The sequence below is a fragment of the Schistocerca gregaria genome, chromosome 11 (genome assembly GCF_023897955.1).
Source record: "Schistocerca gregaria isolate iqSchGreg1 chromosome 11, iqSchGreg1.2, whole genome shotgun sequence".
NCBI lineage: Eukaryota > Metazoa > Arthropoda > Insecta > Orthoptera > Acrididae > Schistocerca > Schistocerca gregaria.
The window spans coordinates 141,159,184-141,182,967 of record NC_064930.1 but is presented as its reverse complement, the minus strand read 5'-3'; the positions used below and the strand labels follow the sequence as shown (position 1 = coordinate 141,182,967).

General features: G+C 40.4%; 1 protein-coding gene across 49 annotated transcripts in view; it reads right to left on the bottom strand.

The window, feature by feature from the left end:
• LOC126295245 (basement membrane-specific heparan sulfate proteoglycan core protein) overlaps positions 1 to 23,784 on the bottom strand; it is a 1,297,357-nt gene that overhangs the window by 27,377 nt on the left and 1,246,196 nt on the right. For all 49 annotated transcript variants that reach the window (XM_049987617.1, XM_049987624.1, XM_049987622.1 and 46 more), the window contains 8 exons: positions 17,710 to 17,893; positions 16,003 to 16,100; positions 12,064 to 12,227; positions 11,548 to 11,770; positions 10,293 to 10,475; positions 8,758 to 8,907; positions 5,788 to 6,015; positions 2,476 to 2,644 (listed from right to left, as the gene is read on the bottom strand). In XM_049987617.1, the coding sequence (XP_049843574.1) occupies positions 2,476 to 2,644; positions 5,788 to 6,015; positions 8,758 to 8,907; positions 10,293 to 10,475; positions 11,548 to 11,770; positions 12,064 to 12,227; positions 16,003 to 16,100; positions 17,710 to 17,893 (1,399 nt within the window). The remainder of the gene's footprint in view (positions 1 to 2,475; positions 2,645 to 5,787; positions 6,016 to 8,757; positions 8,908 to 10,292; positions 10,476 to 11,547; positions 11,771 to 12,063; positions 12,228 to 16,002; positions 16,101 to 17,709; positions 17,894 to 23,784) is intronic.

Below are 23,784 nucleotides of genomic sequence, written 5' to 3'. Positions count from 1 at the left end.
ATAAATTTCAATCGGTTTGTAGTTTCTTGCCGACAAAAATCTAATAACAGATAGCACCTCACAAGTGGTGGAATTTTTCTATTGCAGGGCACATTTTAACATGTCACAGAAAGTGGCGGAATTTTTCTATTGCAGGGCACATTTTAACATGTCTCAGAAAGCAAAGTGACACAGAGAGACGATATGCTACCACTGATGGATGCCTACTGAGTGTAGGAACGTTATGGCACCAAGACGGTGGCCGTAGTCTCACCCACTGCTACAAAAGACGAAAGCGTGTTACTTTCTGGAAAGCCGTCACATTTTTAAACTAGTGGCTAGCAATGCAAAAAAAGCATTTCTAACAAAGACTTTAGCACTGCATGTAAAGAAGAAAAAGAAAACATGATGCTGGCTGAGGAAACAATTGAAATTGACAGATAAATACACCCATGAGAATCTGTTAAGGGAAAAATTACACTTAGAACCTGCTGATTACCAACTTTTATTTATTTCAGTTACTGCGCTCCTGCTTTATGTCACGTGTATAATATCTATTTTCTTCATAACTCCTTCCTGTGTAAGACGGTTGGGAAAGACGCAACTTTACTGTTTTGGTAATTGCCAAATAATATGAAAAACTAGTTATGTTTGATGAAATTTTAGAGGTGTCTACAGGACCTTAATGATGGAAGGAAACTGATTTACACTATTCTAAGGGTGATGTATTCAGCCACAAAAACCCTTCAACAACTACCCAGTGCGTCATTAGACAATAAAACTAACTGTGCACGTGTTTAGTAGACAAGACTGAATATACTATAAAATACAGTTTACAAATTGGTCTCCTCGACACCATATTTTTCACTGAGAAAGTGAATAGCAAAACTGAGCAGTTTCCCATCATTGTGAGAGTTTGCATTTGATTCACTTCAAAAGCTGTCAGACACGATTACAGCTGCACGACAGGAATTAACAGACTTTGAATGCGGAATGGTAGTTGCAGGCAAATACATTTTGGAAATCGGTCGTGAATTCAATATTCCAAGATACACGGTGACAAGAGTGTGCCGATAATACCAAATTTCAGGGTTTATTTCTCACTTCAGACAACACAGTGGCCAACGACCTTCATTTAATGACTGTCGGCAGCGGTATTTGTGTAGAATTGTCAGTGCTAACATACAAGCACACTGAGTGAAATAACACAGACATCAATGTGGGACACACGGTGGTCATTAGGGCAGTGCAGTGAAGTGGACTATGACAGGGATGAGCATGCTAACAGCATGAGAACACCTGCAGTACCTCTACTTTGCTTGTGACCATATCAGTTGGATTCTAGACAAATGGGAAACCACAGCCGGGTCAGATGAGTCCCAATTTCAGTCGGTAAGAGCTGACAGTAGAGTTCAAGTGTGGTGCAGACCTCATAAAGTCATGAACCAGAGTTGTCTACAAGGCACTGTGCAAGCTGGTGGTGTCTCTGTATGTTCCTTGGTCCAAATGGAAATGGTTATGTTCAGCTACTTCAAAATATGTGAGCCGGTGACTGATTGTTGACGAGTTATCTTGCAGCTGGCGTCTGAGCTGAACTTCCAAGCTCCGTATGCCAACTGTGAGGTAACTCACAGGCTCCATTTTTCCACCAAAAAAAGAAAACAAGGCTTCAATGATACAGACGAATGAGATAACAAATCAAACCGCATGAACCACTTAACATGATTTCTGGGCCAGTTAACTCATTTTGGCTGTGGCAGTCAATGTGTTAAATTCATAAGCACCCTGCAGTGTCTCATGAAGCGAGAGCACGTGAAACTATTAATGGTGACCTGCCAGCCAGGTGGGGACATAAAGCTCGGTGGCCCCTTGGAGCAATTCGAAAAGTCTAGGCCATGTGCCAACATCAGGCTTCACCCACTGCCTTCATCCTTAACAACACTGACCCAACACTACACTGCACAAGCAATCATCTCAGTCATCTGTACAACACACCTGACAATTCAATAGGTTGGAGGAAGGGAAATCACTTCCATTAAGATTTTACCTTGAACGATAATGCAAGTTTCCCACATCATTTCATCCTTATAACAAAAGTATGTAACCGCCACCCAACTTGCTATCATTTGCTGAGAACTTCATTTCAATATCTTGAACTGTTAACAAAATATTAGGTATAATAATTATTTTATTTTAGTTATAATTAATTTAATATTCTTTTACTGTGTTTAAAATTAATTTACATATTATAATGCAATTTAATTATACTTGGAACGCTTCTCAGAGCCAATAAACATAACAAACATTTAAGTATTTCCTGCAGAAACAAAAACAATCAATCTGTGATGCAAAATGGTGCTGATATAGAGGTGTCTAACTCTGTACATAAATTCTGCCACTACACTTTAGTGCATGTTTTCTCAGTTACCTGTCTTCAAAGTACGCTCAACATGTACAGAAGTCAGTAATCTAATGGATTTCCAGAACAGCACTTACTTGGAAGTCGCCCTCGCGGGGGTGGTGTACGCGAGGTAGGCCTCCCCGTTGAACATGGGTGTGCGCACGCTCACCTCCCGCTCGCACCTCGGTCCTGTGCGTCCGAACGGGCAGAAACATATAAGGCCCCTCTCGTCATCCACGTGGCACCGTCCCGGGCCGCAAGCGTCTGTCCGAAACAGAGTTCATTCAATTCACTGCTTACAGTTCCTTGTCTTCGTGTTATGATTTCTGTGTCAGCTAAAAGCTGGATTCAAATTTACCTTGGATGTTTATTCTCCTTCTTACCAAAAGCATTATGAGTTACCTGAAATTACCTACACCTGAAAATTGTTTTTGTGATTGCTTTTCACAGTTTCATGCAAACATCTGTTGCAATCTCCAGCCTGAAGATTGGTTTAATGCAGCTCTGTACACTAGTCTATACTGTGCAAGTCTCTTCTTCTCTATGCGTAACTACTGCAATCCACTTGAACTTGAACAAGCCTCGCTCTACAATTCTTAGCTGCCCGCACTTCCCTCCGTTACCAAATTATTAATTCCTCAAAGCCTCAGGATGTGTCCTATGAATCGATCCCCTTTGTTAATCAAGTTGTGCAGCAAAATTTTTCCTCCCCAATTCAATCTAGCAACTTTTCATTAGTTATCTTATTTACCTGTCTGATCTTCCTTCAAAAGCTTCTATTCTCTTCCCAACTGTCCACATTTCGCTGCCACACAATGCTACACTTTGGATAAATATCACCCATAAAAACTGTTCCCAAAAGTGAAATTTATTTTTGCAGTTAAAAAAGTTTTCTTTATCAAAAACGGCCATTTTTGCTATTGCCACCCTACATTTCATATTCTCTCTACCTCGGTCATCCTCTGTTATTTTACTGTCCAAATAGCAAAACTCACCCACTATTACTAGTGTCTCATTTCCAAATCTAGTTCTGTCGGCAACATGCGATTCAATTTGACAGCATTCCATTAACCCTGTTTTACTTTTGTTGATGTTCATCTTATAACTTCTCTTCAAGACAATATCCATTCTTTCCAACTGTTTCTCACAGAATTACAGGGTCATCGGTAAACAATGAACTTTTTACATCTTGAACATTAATTCCCAGTCCAAATCTCTTCTTGGGTTCTTATATTGCTTGTTGAATAACACTGGGGATATGCTACAACCCGGTCTCACTTCCTTCCCAACCAATGGTAAGCAACAGCAGTTTGGACAGTGAATATAAACACCACACCAGTTCAAAAAGTTTTGAGGCTGGATTAATAAAAAACTGAGAAACATTAAGATGATGGTTTTAAATGCTTCAAGTGTTCTACGAGGGTCATTCAATAATTAGAGACAAATTGGTCTGTTTCTTTTTACAAAACAATACTTTTCTACTTTTCAACGTAGTGCCCTTGAACATTTGTGCACTTGTTCCAATGGGCTACAAGATTTTTTATTCTGGTTGCAAAGAACTCTGTATCTTCAGGTTTGAACCAATTTCTCACAAACTTTTTCATATCCTCGTTGTCCTGGAACCTCTTCCCACATAATGCCTCCTTCAGTGCACCAAACAAATGGAAATCACTAGGTGCTAAATCAGGACTGTACAGGGGATGAGTCAGTACCTCCCAGTCCATTTTGTCTGTGGTTTCATGGGTTTGTTGAGCAATACAAGGATGTGCATTGTCTTGCTCAAGAATCACACCTCTCTTCTGATATTCAAGACATCTCTCTCTCATGGCTGGCTTCAACTTGTTTAAAAGCAAATCCGAGTAGTATTGGCTGTTCATTGTATGCTGCTCTTCGAGATAACACAAAACACTGGACCTTCAGCATCCCAAAACACTATCAACTTGACTTTTCCTGCTGGTGCTTGGGTTTTGAATTTTTTCTTGACAGATGAGTTGGTGTGCTTCCACTCCATGATTTGTCTTTTTGTTCCTGGCTTATAATAGTGAATCCAAATTTCATCACATGTTAAAATTTTGTTGAGGAAGTGCTCATCTTCTCTTTCATAAGGTTCCTTCAGCTCTGTGCACACTCTCAACCTCGTTTCCTTGTGTACCGAGTCAACTCCTGTGGGACCCATCTTGCACATGTTTTGGGAACTCCAGATTATTGCAGATAATGTTATGAACTGTACCAGTACTTTCAGTACTAACTTGAACCTTATCAACTATCATTTCCACAGTCACACGGCGGTCGGCACAAATAATGTCAACAATTCGACCTTCAAGTGAGAGAGTTGAAACTACAACTGGTCAGCCAGAACGGTGTTCGTCAGTCACTGAGTTGTGATCATTTTCGAACTGCTCTACTCACTTGTAAAAAATTGACAATTCATACAACCTTCACCATCTTGAAATGTATTTTTGAGGTTATAAACAAAAGAATGTTGATACATCAGCTGATCAGGGCTCATCCCAGTGATGCCAACTTAAAGTACCAACCTTACTCTACTAACAATTTTTCCCCAGACCAATTTGTCTCTTTAATTATTGAATGACCCTCGTACATAGCCGCCCCCCCCCCCCCCCCCCCCCCCCCCACTACAGTGTGATGCACAGAACATGCATACAAGAATATGAAACAATAAGAAAAGCCCTTCATTGAGATGATGTTCAATTCATGTGTCACAATGGCTTGGATGTCAGTTATGTCAAAAGTGTTGACCATGTGCATTTCCGCACTTTGTCATTTTATCACAGGTTCGTACTGGTAATACCAAGTCACGGTATCTGTGACGAATTTTTTTCAGGAAAGAATTGTCAGTATTTTGCATCTTATTCAAGTTGCAGCAGATATCCACATGACATTGTTTTTGTCTGGGAGTTGAGATGTGAAGAAAAAAATATGCAAACACTTCTCTCTTCTTCAAAACATTCTGCAGAATGTCTCAAATAATCAGTTTAGAGATATTGCTCTATTGCAATTTGTGATGTAACGTTGACACACTACGGCTGCACGTCCACTACTTAACATTGTCTGTTCACAACTGACTGGCTGAATAGGCAGCTGTTGTCTCCAGGTCTTAGTTCAAGTTATCATCACAGTTACTGCGCTGATGACACTTATACACCATGAGTAAAATCAGTTTTGGAACATTTTGGTCAGACGATGCATATACAAAATAAAAATCTGTTTCAATGATATTGTGTACAGTTATTTAAAAATTACTCAGAGCTCCATGAAATCAATAACTGGACTTAAGAAGAAGAAGAAAACTTATGAGGCACCCAGTCAAACAGGTCAATAACCTCACACCCTGACAGTGTAACACCACATCATTACAAGATCGTCCCAAACAAACTGAGCCTTACCAGGGTAGCAGGCCTCGCCGTAGCGGTCACAGAGGGTCCCGGAGAATCCGGGTGTGCAGAGGCAGGTGAAGCCGCGTGGCGAGTCGGCCGCCTCCTGGCAGACACCGCCATTGCTGCAGGGCGAGTGGCTGCAGGCGTCGCACGCCGTCACGCCCTCGCTCTCGATCGCCTCCCGCATCAGGTCGACGGGCTGGCTGGCGGCACTCAGCACCAGCCGGCTGACACAGCCTGTGAACACCATTCCTCTCTCAAGCTGCTGTTGCCAATAAAGACTGACATGGAACAGCAAAACTGTGACTTGTCTCACAGCATTCACAATTACTTCTGTGTATGTTGAGAGGAGTACAACTTGTTACGACACTTTCAAAAACTGGCAATTCTGCAACACAGATATTCTCAAACTCGGCTCACTCTATTTACCCTTGCGATACAGGAGGCCCTAGATAGACATACCGTATTTACTCAAATCTAAGCCGCACCCGAAAAATGAGACTCGAAATGGAGGAAAAAATTTTTTCCCGAATCTAAGCTGCACCCTTCCTTTTTCACATGCTTTGTCTAGTTTGAATTCACTGCTTATTTTTCTTTGATCTGATAAGTGCCGTTCTCTTTGTTATAGGTGTTTACGTCAGTCTAAATTGAAAATGCATTATTGTACTGTGTCATCCATTGTTTGTCGCATTCTGATAATGAGTGTTTATGCCTGTCGCCGCTTGCGGCATGGCTTGCTTTTGTGCGCGCTACCTCCACTTACAATTTTAAAATAAAGAGAGGAATGGTCTCATTAATGAAACAATGGCAAAAGACTGCTATTTGTTGTTACTTACACGGCTGATTTCTTTGATAATGATCAACAAGAACCAAATAATAGACTGTGTATGATAGAAGACGTTCTGAATGACAGTTTAGCGACAATTTTTCTCCGTTTGAAAATCTTTGCAGACATCTCTTTAGTACATTACATTCTGCACAGAAATTAGAGTCATTTTAGATTTAAAAATCTAGTCAATTGCCATGCTTCATTTCTGACTGTTTCACTATTAGGCATATGAATAATACAAATATAAACACGACATGATATGTATATTCTTCTGCGTTTGCTGTTGTCTCACTCTAGTTTCGTAATTTATTAGGCAGACAGGATTAAATGAGATAGCAGCAAACACGAAACAAATACATGGCAAAATGTTTATATTCGAATTATTCTTATGATGAAGAGAATACTGCACGTGATTCACAATTCACAAAAGTTCCTATTAGCAACCATCTCTTCTCACAGATAGGAAAAAATTCAGAACGTAGAGTTGTCCATATTGACAAACATCCCAAACAGTCTTTCCAGTCGAATTTTTGTAGTACATTGAAATGCTGCTACATTCGAAGATGAACAATACGGAATTTGTATTTACTTAGTTGGATAATGTATGAAAATGCAGCAGTCGAAACTCGGGGCAAAAAAAGCTCGTCTTCCACCTTTTTCTTTTTTTTTAAATTTATTTACTGACGCAGAAGTTTTGGCGCCAGTATTTATCTCTGTGCCTGCAAAGCATGCCCGTGTAGCGTTACATATATTCGGTGACAGAAGTTAGTTGTGGCGGCACCTACCAAATTTTTCAGAACTTTTGGTTACTTTGCATTCAATTCTAAGTCGCAGGCAGTTTTTTGGATATGCGTCTTACATTCGAGTACATACGATAATCAGGATGGTGTTCATCAGCTTCTGGGAATCTCTTTTCTAGCACCAATTCTGTTGTACAGGATCTGCATATTTCATAATCTGCTATTTACAGCCCCCCCCCCCCCCCCCCCACTTTGTGGGTAGGTGTCCTTCAAGCCGCCACATTTAATGTGATAATTTTCAATCGCACTGCTTTCTTTACTCTCTGGACAACATAAGGTAAATATTTGTTCATAAAACATATTTAAGTCTTGTTTTCCCAACTAATTTGGAAATAATTACAAAATGTTATTTTGTTTCCGTTTCATGTTGAACAAGAGCAACACAGCTTTGTATACCTCGTAAGGAGTGGACCGTGCTGCACCTGTCAGAGTATCATCGCATTTATGTGACGGCCAGCAACTGCAAGAACGTGCTGCCATTTTGTTCTTATTGCCTGTGATCATTACTTAAAACACTGGAATCGAAAAACAAAGACTAATGAAAATTAATCGATTACCGATGTATTAATGAGCTGCAATGTGTCTCTTGTCATGAAAGGTTGCTTGTCACAGGGTTTACTGTGGCTCACAAGAGCAATTTACAACTGCAACTTTAATTCTTCAAAAGTGAAAGAAACACATTCTTTTGTGAAACGTGAAAAGCGATTTTGCAGGAAAAGTTTATTTTGTTGGATTAACCACTTTTTTTGAGCAGTAAAAATGGAAATAATGAAATTTTAAAAAATCACAAACAGATGAGACACTAAAGTTATTCGAAGGCTAATTACGGAAAGGCCCTGGAATATAGAATATTGACAAACATCCAAATATTATAAGATTTATTAAAAAGAATGCAGAAATGATGTACTTACGTTGAGTCTACCAAGAATTAACAAAAAAATTGTCAGGTTCATGAATACCTCAGGCATTGATAACCACGAACGAATGCTATAACAACAGAGTAAACAACAAATTAATCAACCCTTTTGTGTTTGCTCCCTCCCCCATGACCTGGGCCACAATATGTTTCCCAAGTGGTGAAGTAAGATTTGCTGGCTGATTTTCAGTTTCGGTGGGAGACAGCACCTCAAACTTGTCAGTTAGGGGGTCGGGTGTAACATTCTCCCTGGTCTGTGTCTCCAGTAAATGGCACGTAGCCCTACCACTGACACGTCACTCACAGTCAAGTGTAGGAGTAGTGATAGATGCGGTACTTCTTGTCGAGGAGACACTGTACAGTATTTGCAAAAGATACTCGGCCTGCCTGTATGTCGGACGGTAGTAAACGATGTGGAACACTCCTAGACTCACCCTTGAAGCCCCGGGTGAAGCCGCTCTGGCTGCTGATCTGGCGGTAGTCGGGCACGCCGCCGATGAACAGGGGCTCCTTCAGGTCCAGTCCTTGGAACAAACCTGTTGTCTCGCCCGTAACTGCTTCCTGGTTGTCGACGTACAGCGAACCTGAAACACAACGATACCAGTGTGACACAATTTCCTATAATTCACTGCTCACTGTGCTATCGATCGATACCTGACTGATTATTTCTGACCGAAATCTTTTTGTTTCCCGGACTTAAATTTTCAGGTATTAAATTTTGTTCTTATGTAACATACTATCTCCATTTGTGCACAGCCTCAATACCTTATTTATCTTCCATCTGCTTCACTTAGCCCTCCTCAGCCCAATGTACCCCCTTGGTGGATACTGACCTTCACCTTCTCAATAGCTCCATCGGAGCCTCTGCCGTATCGAGCCCATTAACCTTTGCTCAGACAGCTGCCATTCTGAGTCGACTGGCTTGCCAATACTGGATGTCAGCTTTGAACCACAACGTAATGATGTTGTGGCAAGTGACATCAGATACTCACAAAAGTTTGGAAAATAGAACACTGACAAAATTTGTTATATGACTGTACCGTTATTTTAATATAACTTGTGATGGCAGACCAGTATGTAGAGTATACCCAAGGTCTAAGTGAGATTGGAAAATGACAGTTTGGTTGTCAACTGGCAACTCTGATGAAAAAATAACTACAATTTCTGTTACGGTGCATATACTGCACATACTGGATTTAAATGAGTCATTATGTCTGCCACTTTAACTGTTGTCAGTCAAATATGATGGGCAGTTTAAATCAAACTCCTATCCATTCCACAATAAAAGTGCCTTTTGTATTGCCTGGCCAATCACGGATAGTGTATCAGCAGTGGCGAGCAATTCTTCTAAATGCTGAAAGAGTTATTAAAGATATTATCCTGCAGCCTTACTCTGCAAACAGATTTTCCACATGAAATCCTGCTCCTACAACTACTGCCAGGGAACAAATGCAAAAAGAGAAACCCCTCCTAACCCAATACCATCTCGGACTGGAATAACTTGAGTGTATCATTTGCCAGGGCTTCGAGTGCTTACCATTGTGCCCAAAAATGAGTAACAGTCTACCCACAATCCTCCCCACCCTTCCCACAGTTATATTCCGCCCCACACTCAATCTACACAGTATTTGAATTCACCTTTATGCCACAAGTACTCACATCTACTTGCCACACACGTGTGTTTCCTTGCGAGATATCCAGGTTCGAGACCTGTCTGATACATACAACTGGCACTTCCTGAAATACACTAAGCAGTATACTAAACTGACACAAGATATAAATCTGAGTGGTCAGACACAGATTTGAATCCAGACACGCCCAGATTTGCTTACCCATGAGCTGTAGTAATTTCATTCTTACCCTCAACTCTTTCATACACATCTCTACTAGCTGAGCGAATACGCTGCAAAAAAGAGCACACATACTGTTTAACGATAAACAGAAGAGGCGTGCAGAGAACTGTACTCACCGCGCTTCTTGTCCCGGACGATGCGCACGGTGTGCCACTCTCCCAGCCGAATGCGGTCACGGGACGTTATCACTGCGGGGCCAGATCCGACGTTGAAGCGGAACTCGACTCGACCATCTACCAGACCCAGCGAGATGAAGTCACCCTCGTCCCCTGACTTCTCTCCGTTGTACAGAATCATACCTGCAGAACAGATGGTCATTTTCCAAGTCAGAAGAAATTACTAGTACAAGGAATGGTTGTGTCATGCAAGTATTATCGTTATATTAACAAAACAAAACTGCACAACTAATACACTATTTCAAAGTAATAACTTATTACTCTATAATCAGTCTCCATGGTACACAGTACAATATCCAGAATACCACCCACAATCATTTCTCACTAAATCCCAATTGTGTCTACATAAAACTAGTAATTATTTTGAAATACGTGGATGCATCAATTTTTCTTTTATTGGGTGTGTCTGGCACCAAAAAAAAATGTTTGTTTTTGTCATTCAACAGATATTTTACATTAGTAAAATGTATAACATTCAATTATTATCATACAAAGTGTACTACTGTAATTATTCTAAAATGAACTATGTTTAAGACAGATTTCATTTTAATAAATTGAACTCCTGATTGATGGAAGTAGTTTTTAATTTGACATCAAACACTGCCATGATTTTTATCTCCCCTTTGTAAGAAATACATCTGCAAAATTTAGCTGTCAATATGAACTGAAAGTTATTAAAAATATTGATGGTGGATGACAATTTTAGTACGGTAAAAGGAGATTAAATTCGCATCTGCATGATACGAATTTTTTTGATACTGCTTCTTAGCCACTTCCTGCACTAGACACAAAGGGCTGAACAAACTGCTGTTGTACGTGGTTCTTCATCTGGCAATACTGTTTTTCTTTCTTTCTTTCTTTTTTTTTTTTTTTTAAAGGTACTTGCAGTGTGTCATATCAGCTACAATTTTGAAAGAGTACTTCTTCCATTGCATTCTTCCTGTATAAAAAATTCAGGGCAGAAGTTTATATATTGGATTAGACAATTCCCTTGTAAGTTAAGACAGTCAGTACACTCTTCCATTCAAGACTGAAACTGGCTAATACAGCCACATTTAACACACAAGCAGGCAAACTAGTAGAAACCTCCCCCCTACTTTCTCAACTAACTGCATTAAAAACAGTTGCTGTATCTGAAACTGGCTAGGACCACAGATGTATGTCATTCTAGCCAGTGCAACAGCTGATGACTCACCGTCTGGGGAATCTGGCCTGAAGGAGACGGACACGTCGAAGCCGACGTAAGCCTGCGACAGCGTCGGCAGCTTCGTGTACGCGTTGGGCTCCTGTGAGAAGTACGGCACCACGCCCGTCACTACCAGTACCTTCGGGATGTCCATCCGCAAGTTGCCGTTGTCTGCCGTGCACGTGTACGTGCCTGCATCGCGGCCCGTCACCTCTCGTATCTGAAGCCACTCCTGTAAAAATATGCAACGGTAACTAAATGACGAATCTGAAAATTAAATTTCTGTATCGCGAATTTGTACAAGTCAGTTCACGAAAGGTGAACATACGGTCACGTATGCTGGTCTCAGAAATGAACACGACAATTGCTATGCAGTAGGAATTGAACATAGTATTTCACATTTGTGTACGAATCATGTGTGTGATTTATGCAATCGAAGTTGTTATGCCCTTGTGTACAAGCCGCTCTTACACACTCCAATGCTCTGGGGTCACTTTTCACTATAAGCCCACCCATGCAGCTCACCTGTCTCTCCTCTGCCTTGTCTGGCAGGTCACCACCCTGGCGTGACCACCGGTAGTTCACAGGAGGTTCCAGGTCAGTCTTGCACTCCATGCTCACCGTCGACCCGTATTCTGCTGTCAGTGTTTCGATGGCTGCGGCGTCGTCATTCATCGGGTCGGGTATGTCTGTGGGAAAGAACAAACGCCTCACTCAATTTTAAGCAGTTTTTAACAACTAACAAACACTAAAATGCAAATTCGTACCAGTGATTTTACTGATCTGGAATAACAAGTTCCCCATTTATGGATCTGTCATATAATTACGACTGCTGGAGTTTACTGTTTTGTCAGATTATTTTATTTCGAACACTGACAATTTACTTGCCCAAATTATCAGAGAAAATAAAAATTTTAAAGCAAATGTGAAAGACAGGGATTTTAATTGGCTACGAATTGATTTTTACTTCCGTTTATACTGTCACCCCATCTAAACTTATGATTGGGCCTACTAGTCTTCTATAAACTGCACACACAGAAACTGAGAGAGCTCGGATCACTGAAATCTTCTTCTGTCGAGCCTTCACTCTCAACTATGTGAGGAGTCACCATCTCAACGATGTGAGGAATCACCAGGAATGACATGTGGTTGAGATTCCATATTAAACTAAAGGTCCCCTTCCCCCACATGGCATACTGGAGTAGAGTAGAGGCACACAAGTTGTTGATGTGGCATCCACTCGCCACTTGATCCAAATGCAGTTATTAGTATCCACTCGATACATTTTGTAATGTGACCGTGCTATTCTTACCGTAAACACTTAATCTGCCTGAAAGTGACTTCTTATTGGCAGTATTTACCTGCAGGATGTTCCAGGACTGCTGATAGACACAACTGAAGGTGAAAATACTATTCCTAGCTTTCTGATCCAGACGGAGAAGAGGAAGGCTACTTAAAGAATCAGATTTCACTTCATACATACTTAAAGAGACAGCCTCCATTCATTCCAAACTAGCTCTGTAAGCTTAGACCAGATGTATCTTTGATTCAAAGAAAATAGTATCAAGGGCAACTAAGAAATTTAAGCCAAACAAATAAATAAAACAAGGAACTGAGTCTTCATGGTACACAAAGCAAGTCAGAATACTGTTCCAAAAACAACGAAAAAGCATGCCACAAAAACAACAACAACAACCTCCAAGATTGGCAAGCTCAAATTTTAACATGATTTAAATGTGATATGCTTTTAAGTTTCCACAACAAAACTCAGTCTGGAAATCTGGTAGAAAATCTGAAGGAATTCTGGTCATTTGTGAAGTAGACCAGCTGCAAGACATGGTTAACACCTCTGTTCTGAGACTGCAACGATAAAGTTACCGGTGACAGTGCCACTAAAGTGGAGGTACTGAACACGGTTTTCCGAACAGTGAAGTACATATTCCAGAATTAAAATAAAGAATAACTGCCAACATGAGTAACCTAGATGTAGATATCCGTGATGCAGAGAAGAAACGTAAATCACTTAATAAAGGCAAGCTTCCCAGGTGAGGTTGTATACTAAATAGGTGCCACTCAGAATAAGCTGATGGAATATAGAACTGTTTGCACAACAAAACCTCCATACCTAAAGACTGGAAAGTTGCAAAGATCACACCAATACTTGAGAAAGAAAATAAGATTAGTTCACTGAATTACAGACCCATATCACTGACATCGATTTGCAGTATACTTTCAGAACATACACTATGTTTGAACATTATGAATTACCTCAAAGAAAACAATCCATTGACACACAGTCAGCATGGATTCAGAAAATTTAGTTCTTATGAAACACAACTAGATCTTTGTCTAAACAATGTAATGAGTGATATCAACAGGGGATTCCTCATTTATAGATTCATTCTCCTTAAAAAACATCAAACTCAGAAATTAGCTCGAAACCATTTTCTGGAGCAGAAAAGGGGTTACGCTTGTCAATTCTTGCTGAAAGGGGACACAACAATTTCTGCACAATAGTCACTCTTTATGGAACTCAGCAGAGCCATACAGAATGAATGCCACGAAATGCTGATAAAGGCAGTCTACCTCCTTCATGCCTTCTCTTACACTTAACTCTGCTCGAGCAACGTAAGAGTTGTTGACCTCTTTTAGTCGGAATATTTTAAACCACCGCCTAGTCCCAAACTTTTACCTAAATTCTATCACTTATTTCCTAAATTGAAGGAATGTGAGTGTGGAAAACACTTTTCCAATGACAAAGTGGTGAAAATCAAACTGGAGAAGTGGCTCAAAGAGTCGGCGGGAGAAATCTGGAACACAGGTATTACAAAACTCATGCCACGGTTGACAAAATGCACTGTATTAAATGGCAATTATGTGGAAAAATGTCGTAATACCTCTGCTAGTGTTCCTGTACGTTTTGTTGTGTTTGCATACAAGTTCTTTTAATCTAACTTTTAAGGCTATCCCTCGTATCACCACCAGCTTAACATGGTGCTGTCCACCTTTGGAACGCAATACAACACTGATTCTGTGTAGCACAGATTCAACAGACCTGGTAGGTTACTGGAGATACGCAGCACCAGATGTCTATCCACAGGTCACGCGATACCTGCAAATTACAGGTCGGTTGTTCGCAGGTGCAGAGCTGGCACCTGACAGTGTCCCTGACGTGTTCGTATCGGGCAAATTTGGTGAACGTTACATCGAAGTGAGTTCGCTATCGTGCCCCTCAAAATACTGTCCCTCAATTCTGGTCTCGTGACGGACAGCTACCCTGCCGGAAGGTGCTGTCACTGTCGGGGAAGACATCGAGCTGGAAGGCGTGCAGGTGGTCTGCAAAAATTTCTAAAATTTCTATGTAGAACACAGCTGTCATGGCACCTTCAATTACTAGCACAAGTTCTGTAAAAGCCTGTGGTGTGGTGCAGCTTTTCACCTGGATGACAGTGTATCCAAATGTGACCATGATGACAGTATAATAACAAAACTTATTAATCCGACCACTTGACACATTTCCAGCGACCGGCGTCCCGATCTCGACGATCCCGTGCCCACTGCAATCGTTAACTGATGACGTTGTCGGATCAACTCGGAACGTGTGGGGATGACCTGCTGCGAATCCCTACGCTTAACAGTGTGTGTTGAATGGTGTACTCTGAAAAACTTGTGCTTGCACCGACACTGTACTCTGTCATCAGATCTGGCACAGATCACTGCCTAGTTCATTTTGCAGCAGACAGCCTCGAGGAAGCACATTCTGTCACGAGGTACGGACTTCCGACACACTGTCCCCTACTCTGGGTTTCACCGACTTTCGACCACTTTCCAAAGATGTTTGTGACAGTAACACGCCGTCAGCCAACCGGCTTTACTTTTTAAGATATGCTCACTCCCATCCGTCGGGCAGTAACAATCTGCTCTTCGTGGAAGTCCCAAATGTAAAGCCCGTGTCACTGATTGTATGAGCCCACTTATCTACTTTCCTACGCCCGTAGTGCCACCAGACGACATTCGACCTTGTGGTGGCCAGTGAGCCTAATGTTTCACAGTTCATCAGTGTATGTGGTACTGTAAAGAGAATCCTGCAGAACCCGACAATCTACAAAATAGGATTTCAGTAAAATATGATCTTCTTATGAGACCACAAATGCACTGAAAAAGCCTGAACAAGAGAAATATTACTTTTTAGCATAATAGTGGAATTGAATACCTACAACAGCAGATTTGTGAAGAAACAGACTACAATACTAAACAGCTAGCAGTTATTTTTTCTTAGCTATATTCAGCACTACAAATCTGTGTATTGAAAGATGACTTACATTTGAATTGTCCGGGATGGTGAGCAGTTAGTACAGAACAAATACACACAGAGAATTAGATGCCACATTATTAATTTGTCAAATTTCCAATTTGATGTTTAATATGATGGAAATGGTTTGGGCTGGCAACTATGACTCTTACCCTGAATGGTGAGCACATAGTCTTCACTGAAGGTCCCAGCACCGGTGTAAGCCGTGCACCTGTACACGCCTCCATTTTCAGGCCTCACATTTGTTATCCTGAGGGAAAAATACGCACATATATATATGCTGTCATGAACATAGCAAAGAACAGTGCTCTTACAAAATGTGGGCACCACAAATAACATAATCACTTTAACTGATGCAATTGTGGATTCTTGGTGAGACAATGTATAACGCACTTTGGTACTGGTCTAAGCAGTGGTATAATCATTTAATCAAAGTAGATGTACTACATATAGAATAGATGGAAAGGGGAAAAGTTACTTCTATTAGAAATATTAGGATTTACAAAGATAAATTTGTGTACCCTCATCCAGACTTACTAGACTCAATTTAATGATTTATCCCTTTTACATAATGTTGTGACTTCTTTATGAGAGTGAAGCTGTTTTGGAATCTTGTGGACATCATTCATAACTGGGTAATTACACAGATATACACTTACATAACCAACGTCACGATTCCTGTGTATATCACTCTCAATTCTTCAGTGATGTTTAAAACAACAGAAAATCTGGGAAGCAATAATATTATGAATTATGATAGCTAACTACCTACCACACAGAGGAGACACTGAGTGACAGGTAGACAAATTTAAAAGTAGATGTCTCGAAAACAGTTGCTTTCTAATCAAGTTCGGCCTTCATTCATCTCTCTCTCTTTCTCACTCTCTCTTACACACACACACACACACACACACACACACACACACACACACAATTCACACAGACATGGCCACTATCATTTCTGGGTGCTGTCACACCACAGCTCCTGGAGAAAAAATAAGTAAAGTTAGTTATAAGTAAACCTCACCAGTGCATAATTTTAGACACATTGTTGCAGCGTTTAAGTTGAAAGTAGTTGCTATGGAATGTTCTGAGAGTGTGGACGTGTTATGGATACCATAGTATTAGTGTAAGTGCTATTACAGTTTTTCTCAGGCTCATGTTGGAGGTCAAAGTGCGTCGAAGTTTAAAAATGAAAGTAGAATTATTTACTACAATTCAAAACAAAGTTTCAGAGTGAAAGTTCAGACAATTATTGTGGTTTATAGTAGGTTGTTGTGCACGGTGATTTTAATTTAATCTATACAGAACAATATATAATCACTATTTTCATCTCAATCATCAAACTAAACCTGTCACGAGTCATTTTCCTAGTTTACCTTCCCAACAGAGAGAACACTGAATTCCCCGTGCCACAAGACCATAACACATTGCTGGAGGAGCCAAGAGAAGTACTGTGCAGTAATTAATGTTGCAGCGGTGATACATCTGAACCAGATGATGTCTTTAGCTGTCCTGAGCTCTGCCTGACACAGTTACAATATTTCCACTGCTGTCATAAAATTATTGCCACACAAAGCTCCAATTTTTTAATTGGGTGCCCTATTTTTCTTCAGCTCATCTACCATTGTGCTACAGTACTGTGGGTGCAGGATTAATCGTGTATTACGACTGCAGAGAAACAAAAAATTAACTACATAACTTTATTTTTTCCGGCTTATATAAAAAATTTTATGACTACACCTCATGCTTCCGCACAACATTCGAAAACAGCAGTAATTTACTAGGCAAATGGCCTTTTTTATTCAGATAAAGAGTTAAGAACTTCTATTCTCACCGAGAAGGTGGCCTCGCCTCACCTGAGCAGTTCGCTGGCAGTCTGCACGTTGCCGTCGAGCTGCCGGTCGCGGTCCTCCTTGGTCCAGCGGAAGTTGACAGGCACCGAGCCATCCGCCCCAGAGACACGGCAGCGCAGGTCCACGTTGTCGCCCGCCCGCACCTGCTGGCTACTCGCGTCGATGTGCAGTGACAGGCTCGACACTCCTGCGGTGCGACCACAGTGCGGCGAGCGGACCGTAAGGTCGAGCGAGACGGCACGGCGTAGGTTCCAATGTTATGGCAACGGGACGTCATCACGGCAAATCGCCAACATTTGAAGTTGATCCGGCGTCGGATAGCGATTTTGTTGCCACAATTTGAGTGGTGGCAGGATGGGAAGCGAGGTGAGGAGAATGGGAGAAATATACATCAAAATTAGAAAAGAAACAGTGCAGCTTGTCTTAAACATTATAATACATCACAGTAAATCAAATATTGCTTCCACTAATTTACAAGGCTAAATGCAACACCTATTACAAAAATAAAAATTTATTTCTTTATGTTGTAGAACCCGAGAGGAAAACTGAAGTCTAACAATGGTGCATTTAAAGCAACTACTGTCCTTACATTATTGACAGACATCTACTCATTGTAATTTATACACTACGAAGATTTTTGTTAATATTACACCATCTTTAGTCACAATAATTTATTCTGCTGCTTTAGTAAAATACATTCAGAGGAGCTCCAACTCCATAATTAGGGACAACACTGACATTTTGAAGGCACTACATGCACTTCAATCCATCACTTAGCAGTAAATGATCATTATAGTTTAAGCTTCCCAGCAGATTAGAATTGTATGCCACACCAAAGCTCGAACCTGGAACCTTTGCCTTTGTGGGCAAGTGATCACTGACGGAGCTATCTGGGCACAACTCAACTCACAATCTGCCCTCGTATCTTTACTCCTGCCTGTACTTCACCTATTACCTTCCAAACTTCAAACACGTCCTCCTGCACTGCATTACACCTCAGCAATAGCCTTTCTCGTGGGAGTATTAGTCCCACAAAATGTGCAGGAGAACCTTAGCAAAGTTTGAAAGGTAGGAGAAAAGAAACTGGCGGAATGAAGCTATGAGGGTGGGTCTCGAGTCGTTCTCTGATACCTCCGTCGGTAGAGCAGTTGCCCGTAAAAGACAAATGTCCAGGTCCGAATTCCACTCCAGCATATATTATGTTGGTGCATAAGTTCATAGTGTTTTTGTTTTGCATGCTGGTATTCCAACTCCTATTGATTTATTTATCGACTGTCATTTTTATTAGTAGGTCACTGTCACTATTTGAGTTTACATATTGTAATTTGGACACTGGGAGAGGTGTGGACACTAGAAAATGGAATGCCAAAGTGAGAAATGAGAACATTTATAGCATATTCTCTTGTTTGAGATCAACTGGGTTGATAGCAGTGGAGGCAGCTAGAAATGTTTGGGCCTTGTAGGGAGATAATGCCACTGGACAGAGCACGGTAATAAAATGGTTTCTTCCTCTTAAGGAGGATCGTTTTGACATTAGTGGCTCTCCTCATTCAGGGAGATCTTTGGTGTTTGACAAGGATTGCTTAAACACGGTAATCTACAATGATTCGTGTCAGTGTACTCGAGAACTGGCAAATGATGAACTGTGAGCATTCTACCTAATCGAATGTACGGGTGCCACATACTGCAAGCCAAAATCACAAAAATCAGTGGGTGGCCACATGTAAATCTGAGGTCACTTGTCACTGACTGGCTCATGAACAACACTGACCATTCCTATTCTGTACCATTACTGGTGACGAGAAATAGTGTATTTGTATTAAGATCAGGAAAATAAAAAAGCAGTCAAACTCCAATATGGCAGCAACTACCACTACAAAGACCTGCACGGATCATCAACAGCTGTCATACAGTGACAGTGTGGTGTACTACGAATTCCATCCCCGAGGTGTAAACGTCACAGCTAATATTTATTGTCAACAACTGAAATGCAATCCGAGAACGAGGATCAGGAAGACTGCGCGAAGTGATGTTACTTGACTATAATACGTGCCTACATTCCGCTGAACTGGCCAAAAGACGCTACACATGAGCTGGGTTGGTAAAACATTCTGGACCCATCCTACTCACACGGTTTTGTGCACTCAGATTTCCACCTTTTCTGCTCTCTGTCGAACAACTTTCTATCTGTATGAGAATGCACTCCAAATATGCCTCAACGAGTCCTTCTCCTCGAAGCCATATGACCTCTATAGTAGCAGAATCAAAAAGTTATGCCACCATCGACAGACTTGTAATTCGTGGCATTCTAATCAGAGCTGCCATAGATGGCAGCCATGCGCATGTGTGGTGTGCTTGCTGTGTAATAAATGGTGTGTGTGTGTGTGTTTTTTTCCTTTTCTGAAGAAAGGCTTTGGCCAAAAGCTAATGTATATGTGTGTTTTTGTTGTTTCTGTTTGCAACTCAATGTATTTATCTTCATGGACAGTAGCAATCTATCTTTTCACTGCTGAATATGATTGGTGACTAAAGTTTCTGTTACATGTATGTCACATTTATTAAAATTATGGAAAAATTCTACAAACTTATGCACCAACCCAATAGTTTTAATCCACAACAGGAGTTTCAAATCAGCACAAATTCTTCTGCACATTATATACGATTTCTGGGAGGAATACAGTTGCTACCTTTACATGAAAAAAGGTCTTGGGTGAGATAAACAAAATAAATAAAATATTATTAATGTTGATGGCCAAATGAAGGTGACTTTGCTCCTGTCAGCGAATGGAAGTCCACATCAATCTGTTTCCAAGGAAACATTGCAAAGGAACTGGATGTGATGAACATTGGGAGTCGGGCACCTCTCGAAAGGCCATCACTCAAAGCAGCACATAAAACTGCGTGTCTTCCACGGGCCAAACAGCACAGAAATTGGAGAGGAGCTGACTGGACGCATGTGCAGTGGTCCGACTACTCACAATTTTGAATCTGTTCAAATGACGTGAGGTGTCGCATGCATCGATTCTTGGTGAGACACTTAACCTGCAGTGCATGGAGGCCGTAGTTCAGGCTGAGGTTGTTTTGTCATGTTTTGGGGTTGCTTTTAATACCGTGACTTTATGCCCACTCGTTCAGGTTTACGTGAGCATGAATTGGGACGTTTACTTCAAAGAGGTATACCTTCATTTAATTCTAATTTCTTTGCTGTATGGTGCTGTTTCATGATGCAAAGTATCTGGAGTATAGTACTTTCCTCCTGTTTGGAGAAATGGTATGCTTGCATTACAACACCTTCTGATAAACTATGGAAAAACAATTACTCTTATTTTTTTATATCAATTTGCACTGAAATAATAATAATAATTTATTATTATTATTCTGCAGATGTTAAAGCTAAGCTACAGTAATGTGCAATATATGTTGCTAATCCAAAACTAGTTTCAGATTAATATATTACATAATCACCACAACAGAATTCTCACTGATATTGTCTTATGATACAAATACTCCACATAAAGTCTGAGTATTGCTGTGACAAGAGAAGAATACATTTACAATGCAAACTGAAAGAACTGTGAAGGGAAAAGATAATAAAACAAAATTTTAATACTAGGGTTATAATATTAATGAGAGTATAGCTCAAGAAAAAAACCTTTCAAAGGAAAGACATAAATAAAATAAAATGGACACAACAGCTATATTATTAGAATTTTAGTACTATTAATGAAATTATGATTTAAATTGCAACACCTCAATACATTTAAAATTTTCTTCTTTTATAATTTGTTAAAAGAGTTAGTTGCTACAGACCAACTTTCAACAGCAACCAAACCTGGATTAGAACGAGGCCAATTAGTGTTATGTTCCAGAAATAATTGTGGAAACAGTGTTACGTCCTTATGGAGTTCAACTAGAATTAATTCTACAAATGCAGAAGAAACATGACGTGCAAATCATAAAATCAAAGGGATAACAAAAGTAAAAATCAAAACAAAATTGATTTAGCCAGTCAAGGCAGGATGGAATGCAGGATTGTAGCACATCATAAAACCATACCGCATCCTGGGGTCGGCTCCAGCGATCTCCCTCTAATCCCGAAGAATCAAATATTCGAGACGTGTGTGCACAAACAGTGGAAGAAACCACAGCAAGCTATTGTTGCATGTTGCGGGATGTGACCAAAGCTGTAAGCTCCTTAAAAGTTTGCATATTACATAACAGCATCATTCTTCAAGAATACCTATTATGCCCCAGCTGTGGCCAGCTTCGCAGGAAAAGCTATGGGAGAAAGCACAATATCTAAATGCCAAAATGAGCAATGCTATGTTTTGTAGTGTCAGCAGGAAGAAAATGCTTGTATGGGTGTACTAGCCAACAGAGAATCTTGTGGAATCAAGCTGAAGGCTTTAAACATAAAATTTTTGTTGGAGGATTTTCACAAAAAAGGTGGGCAGAGGGCATTGTACTTTACACTTATCTGTAAATAATACAGAACAACTTTCAATTAATACAGTGATTACAAACATCTATAAATATTTAATTCAGAGCAATACATTGATAAAAATTACAGAGAATGTAAAAGAAAGTATAGAATTTAGACTGTCATGGTAGCACAATGATTCAAAAGCCCATGCATGGCAATGTGCAAGTGATAAGTTGCGTGGCATTAAGTGAAAATGTCAATCTTGTGTAGAAGGCATTGTGTATATTGGACTCGAACAACTGTCATTCCGTCATCGCAGTGTGGAGAAGATTTCATCAGCAGTACAACTGAGCAGCTCCAAATGCCGACAACATTTATAGATGGCATCAGCATGGGATTTTTAAATCAGTATCTTCCAGACAGATAGAGCAATCGTATTCGACATGATGATGCTATGTTTTGACAGGATTTTTCGACCTGATACTCATGATTTTCTTTTTACGGGGCTATGTGAAACGCCTTGTATATGCCTCTTTGCTGGAAGCAATTGTAGGATTCAGAAATGCTCACCTCTTGATGCTTCAGAAAGTATGACAAGAAATTGATTCTCGTTCAAATGTTGTTTGTTCAACTAACAGGACACATATAGCATTTTTTTGTATTTTCTTCCTATTCTCTGTAATTCTTATTGATGTATGCTATGCATGAAATAGTTTTAGCTGTTCGTAACCACACCATTGATTCTGAACTGTCCACTACAAACAGAATGGCCACCATAGTAAGAAGGCTTTAACCGAGAGACATAGTCAAATCACGTCACCTGACTTCTGGCTTGTGGTGGCAGGTACAGTCTTGTAGACTGGAAACCCACAAAGGCATCTGGATGGAATGTGAGAGACTAACTACGAATACAATGTGCATGACACGAAGAAAAAGACAATTTTTTTTTTATCTTTGTACTGTAGTGCAAGTCTTGCAGACAGCACACGACAGATGTTAGATTTCTCAGTCCAATCAGTATCAGAACATTAGAAAAGGCTTTCACAGGAATCCATGGAGAGAAGAAAACAATCTTTTCACTACAAGATATTCAGGAAGTTCAGAGAATTAGCATTTGCAACAGACTGCAGAGTCATTTTAGGGCTTCAAGCATAAAACACTTGAGTGACTATTTGGGATGTTATCCAATGACAAAAGTGACCACCTATCTGAAGTCAATAATGGGGTGGTAAAGAGAAAACACACAAAAAAATCACTGAAGATAACTTTCCATTTGTTTCTTGCAGTGTTCTGCATAAGACGGTATAGAAAACAACTAGGGTGCTGCAAGGTATATGCTTGTCGGGTTCCAAACTTCCTTCCCAGAACCAGAAAACTCAATAAATGGCTGCTTCTCTGGTCTTTATTTCCTGCTACGATAGAGAAAGAGAACGTGTGCTGTACACTATAATTGTAACTAGTGAAGGGACGCAGATCGCCTATGCTGATACAAAGGTGAAACAGGAGACAAAAAAACAAACTAACCTTCGGCAGGCAGTAAGGTTATGACTTCCTTTTTTTTGGGATGCTAAAGGTATTCTGTTTGTGAAATTTTAAAGACTGTGAAAATGTCCAAGGTGCAAAAGATGTCTGCAAAGTGTGACCACATCACAAAT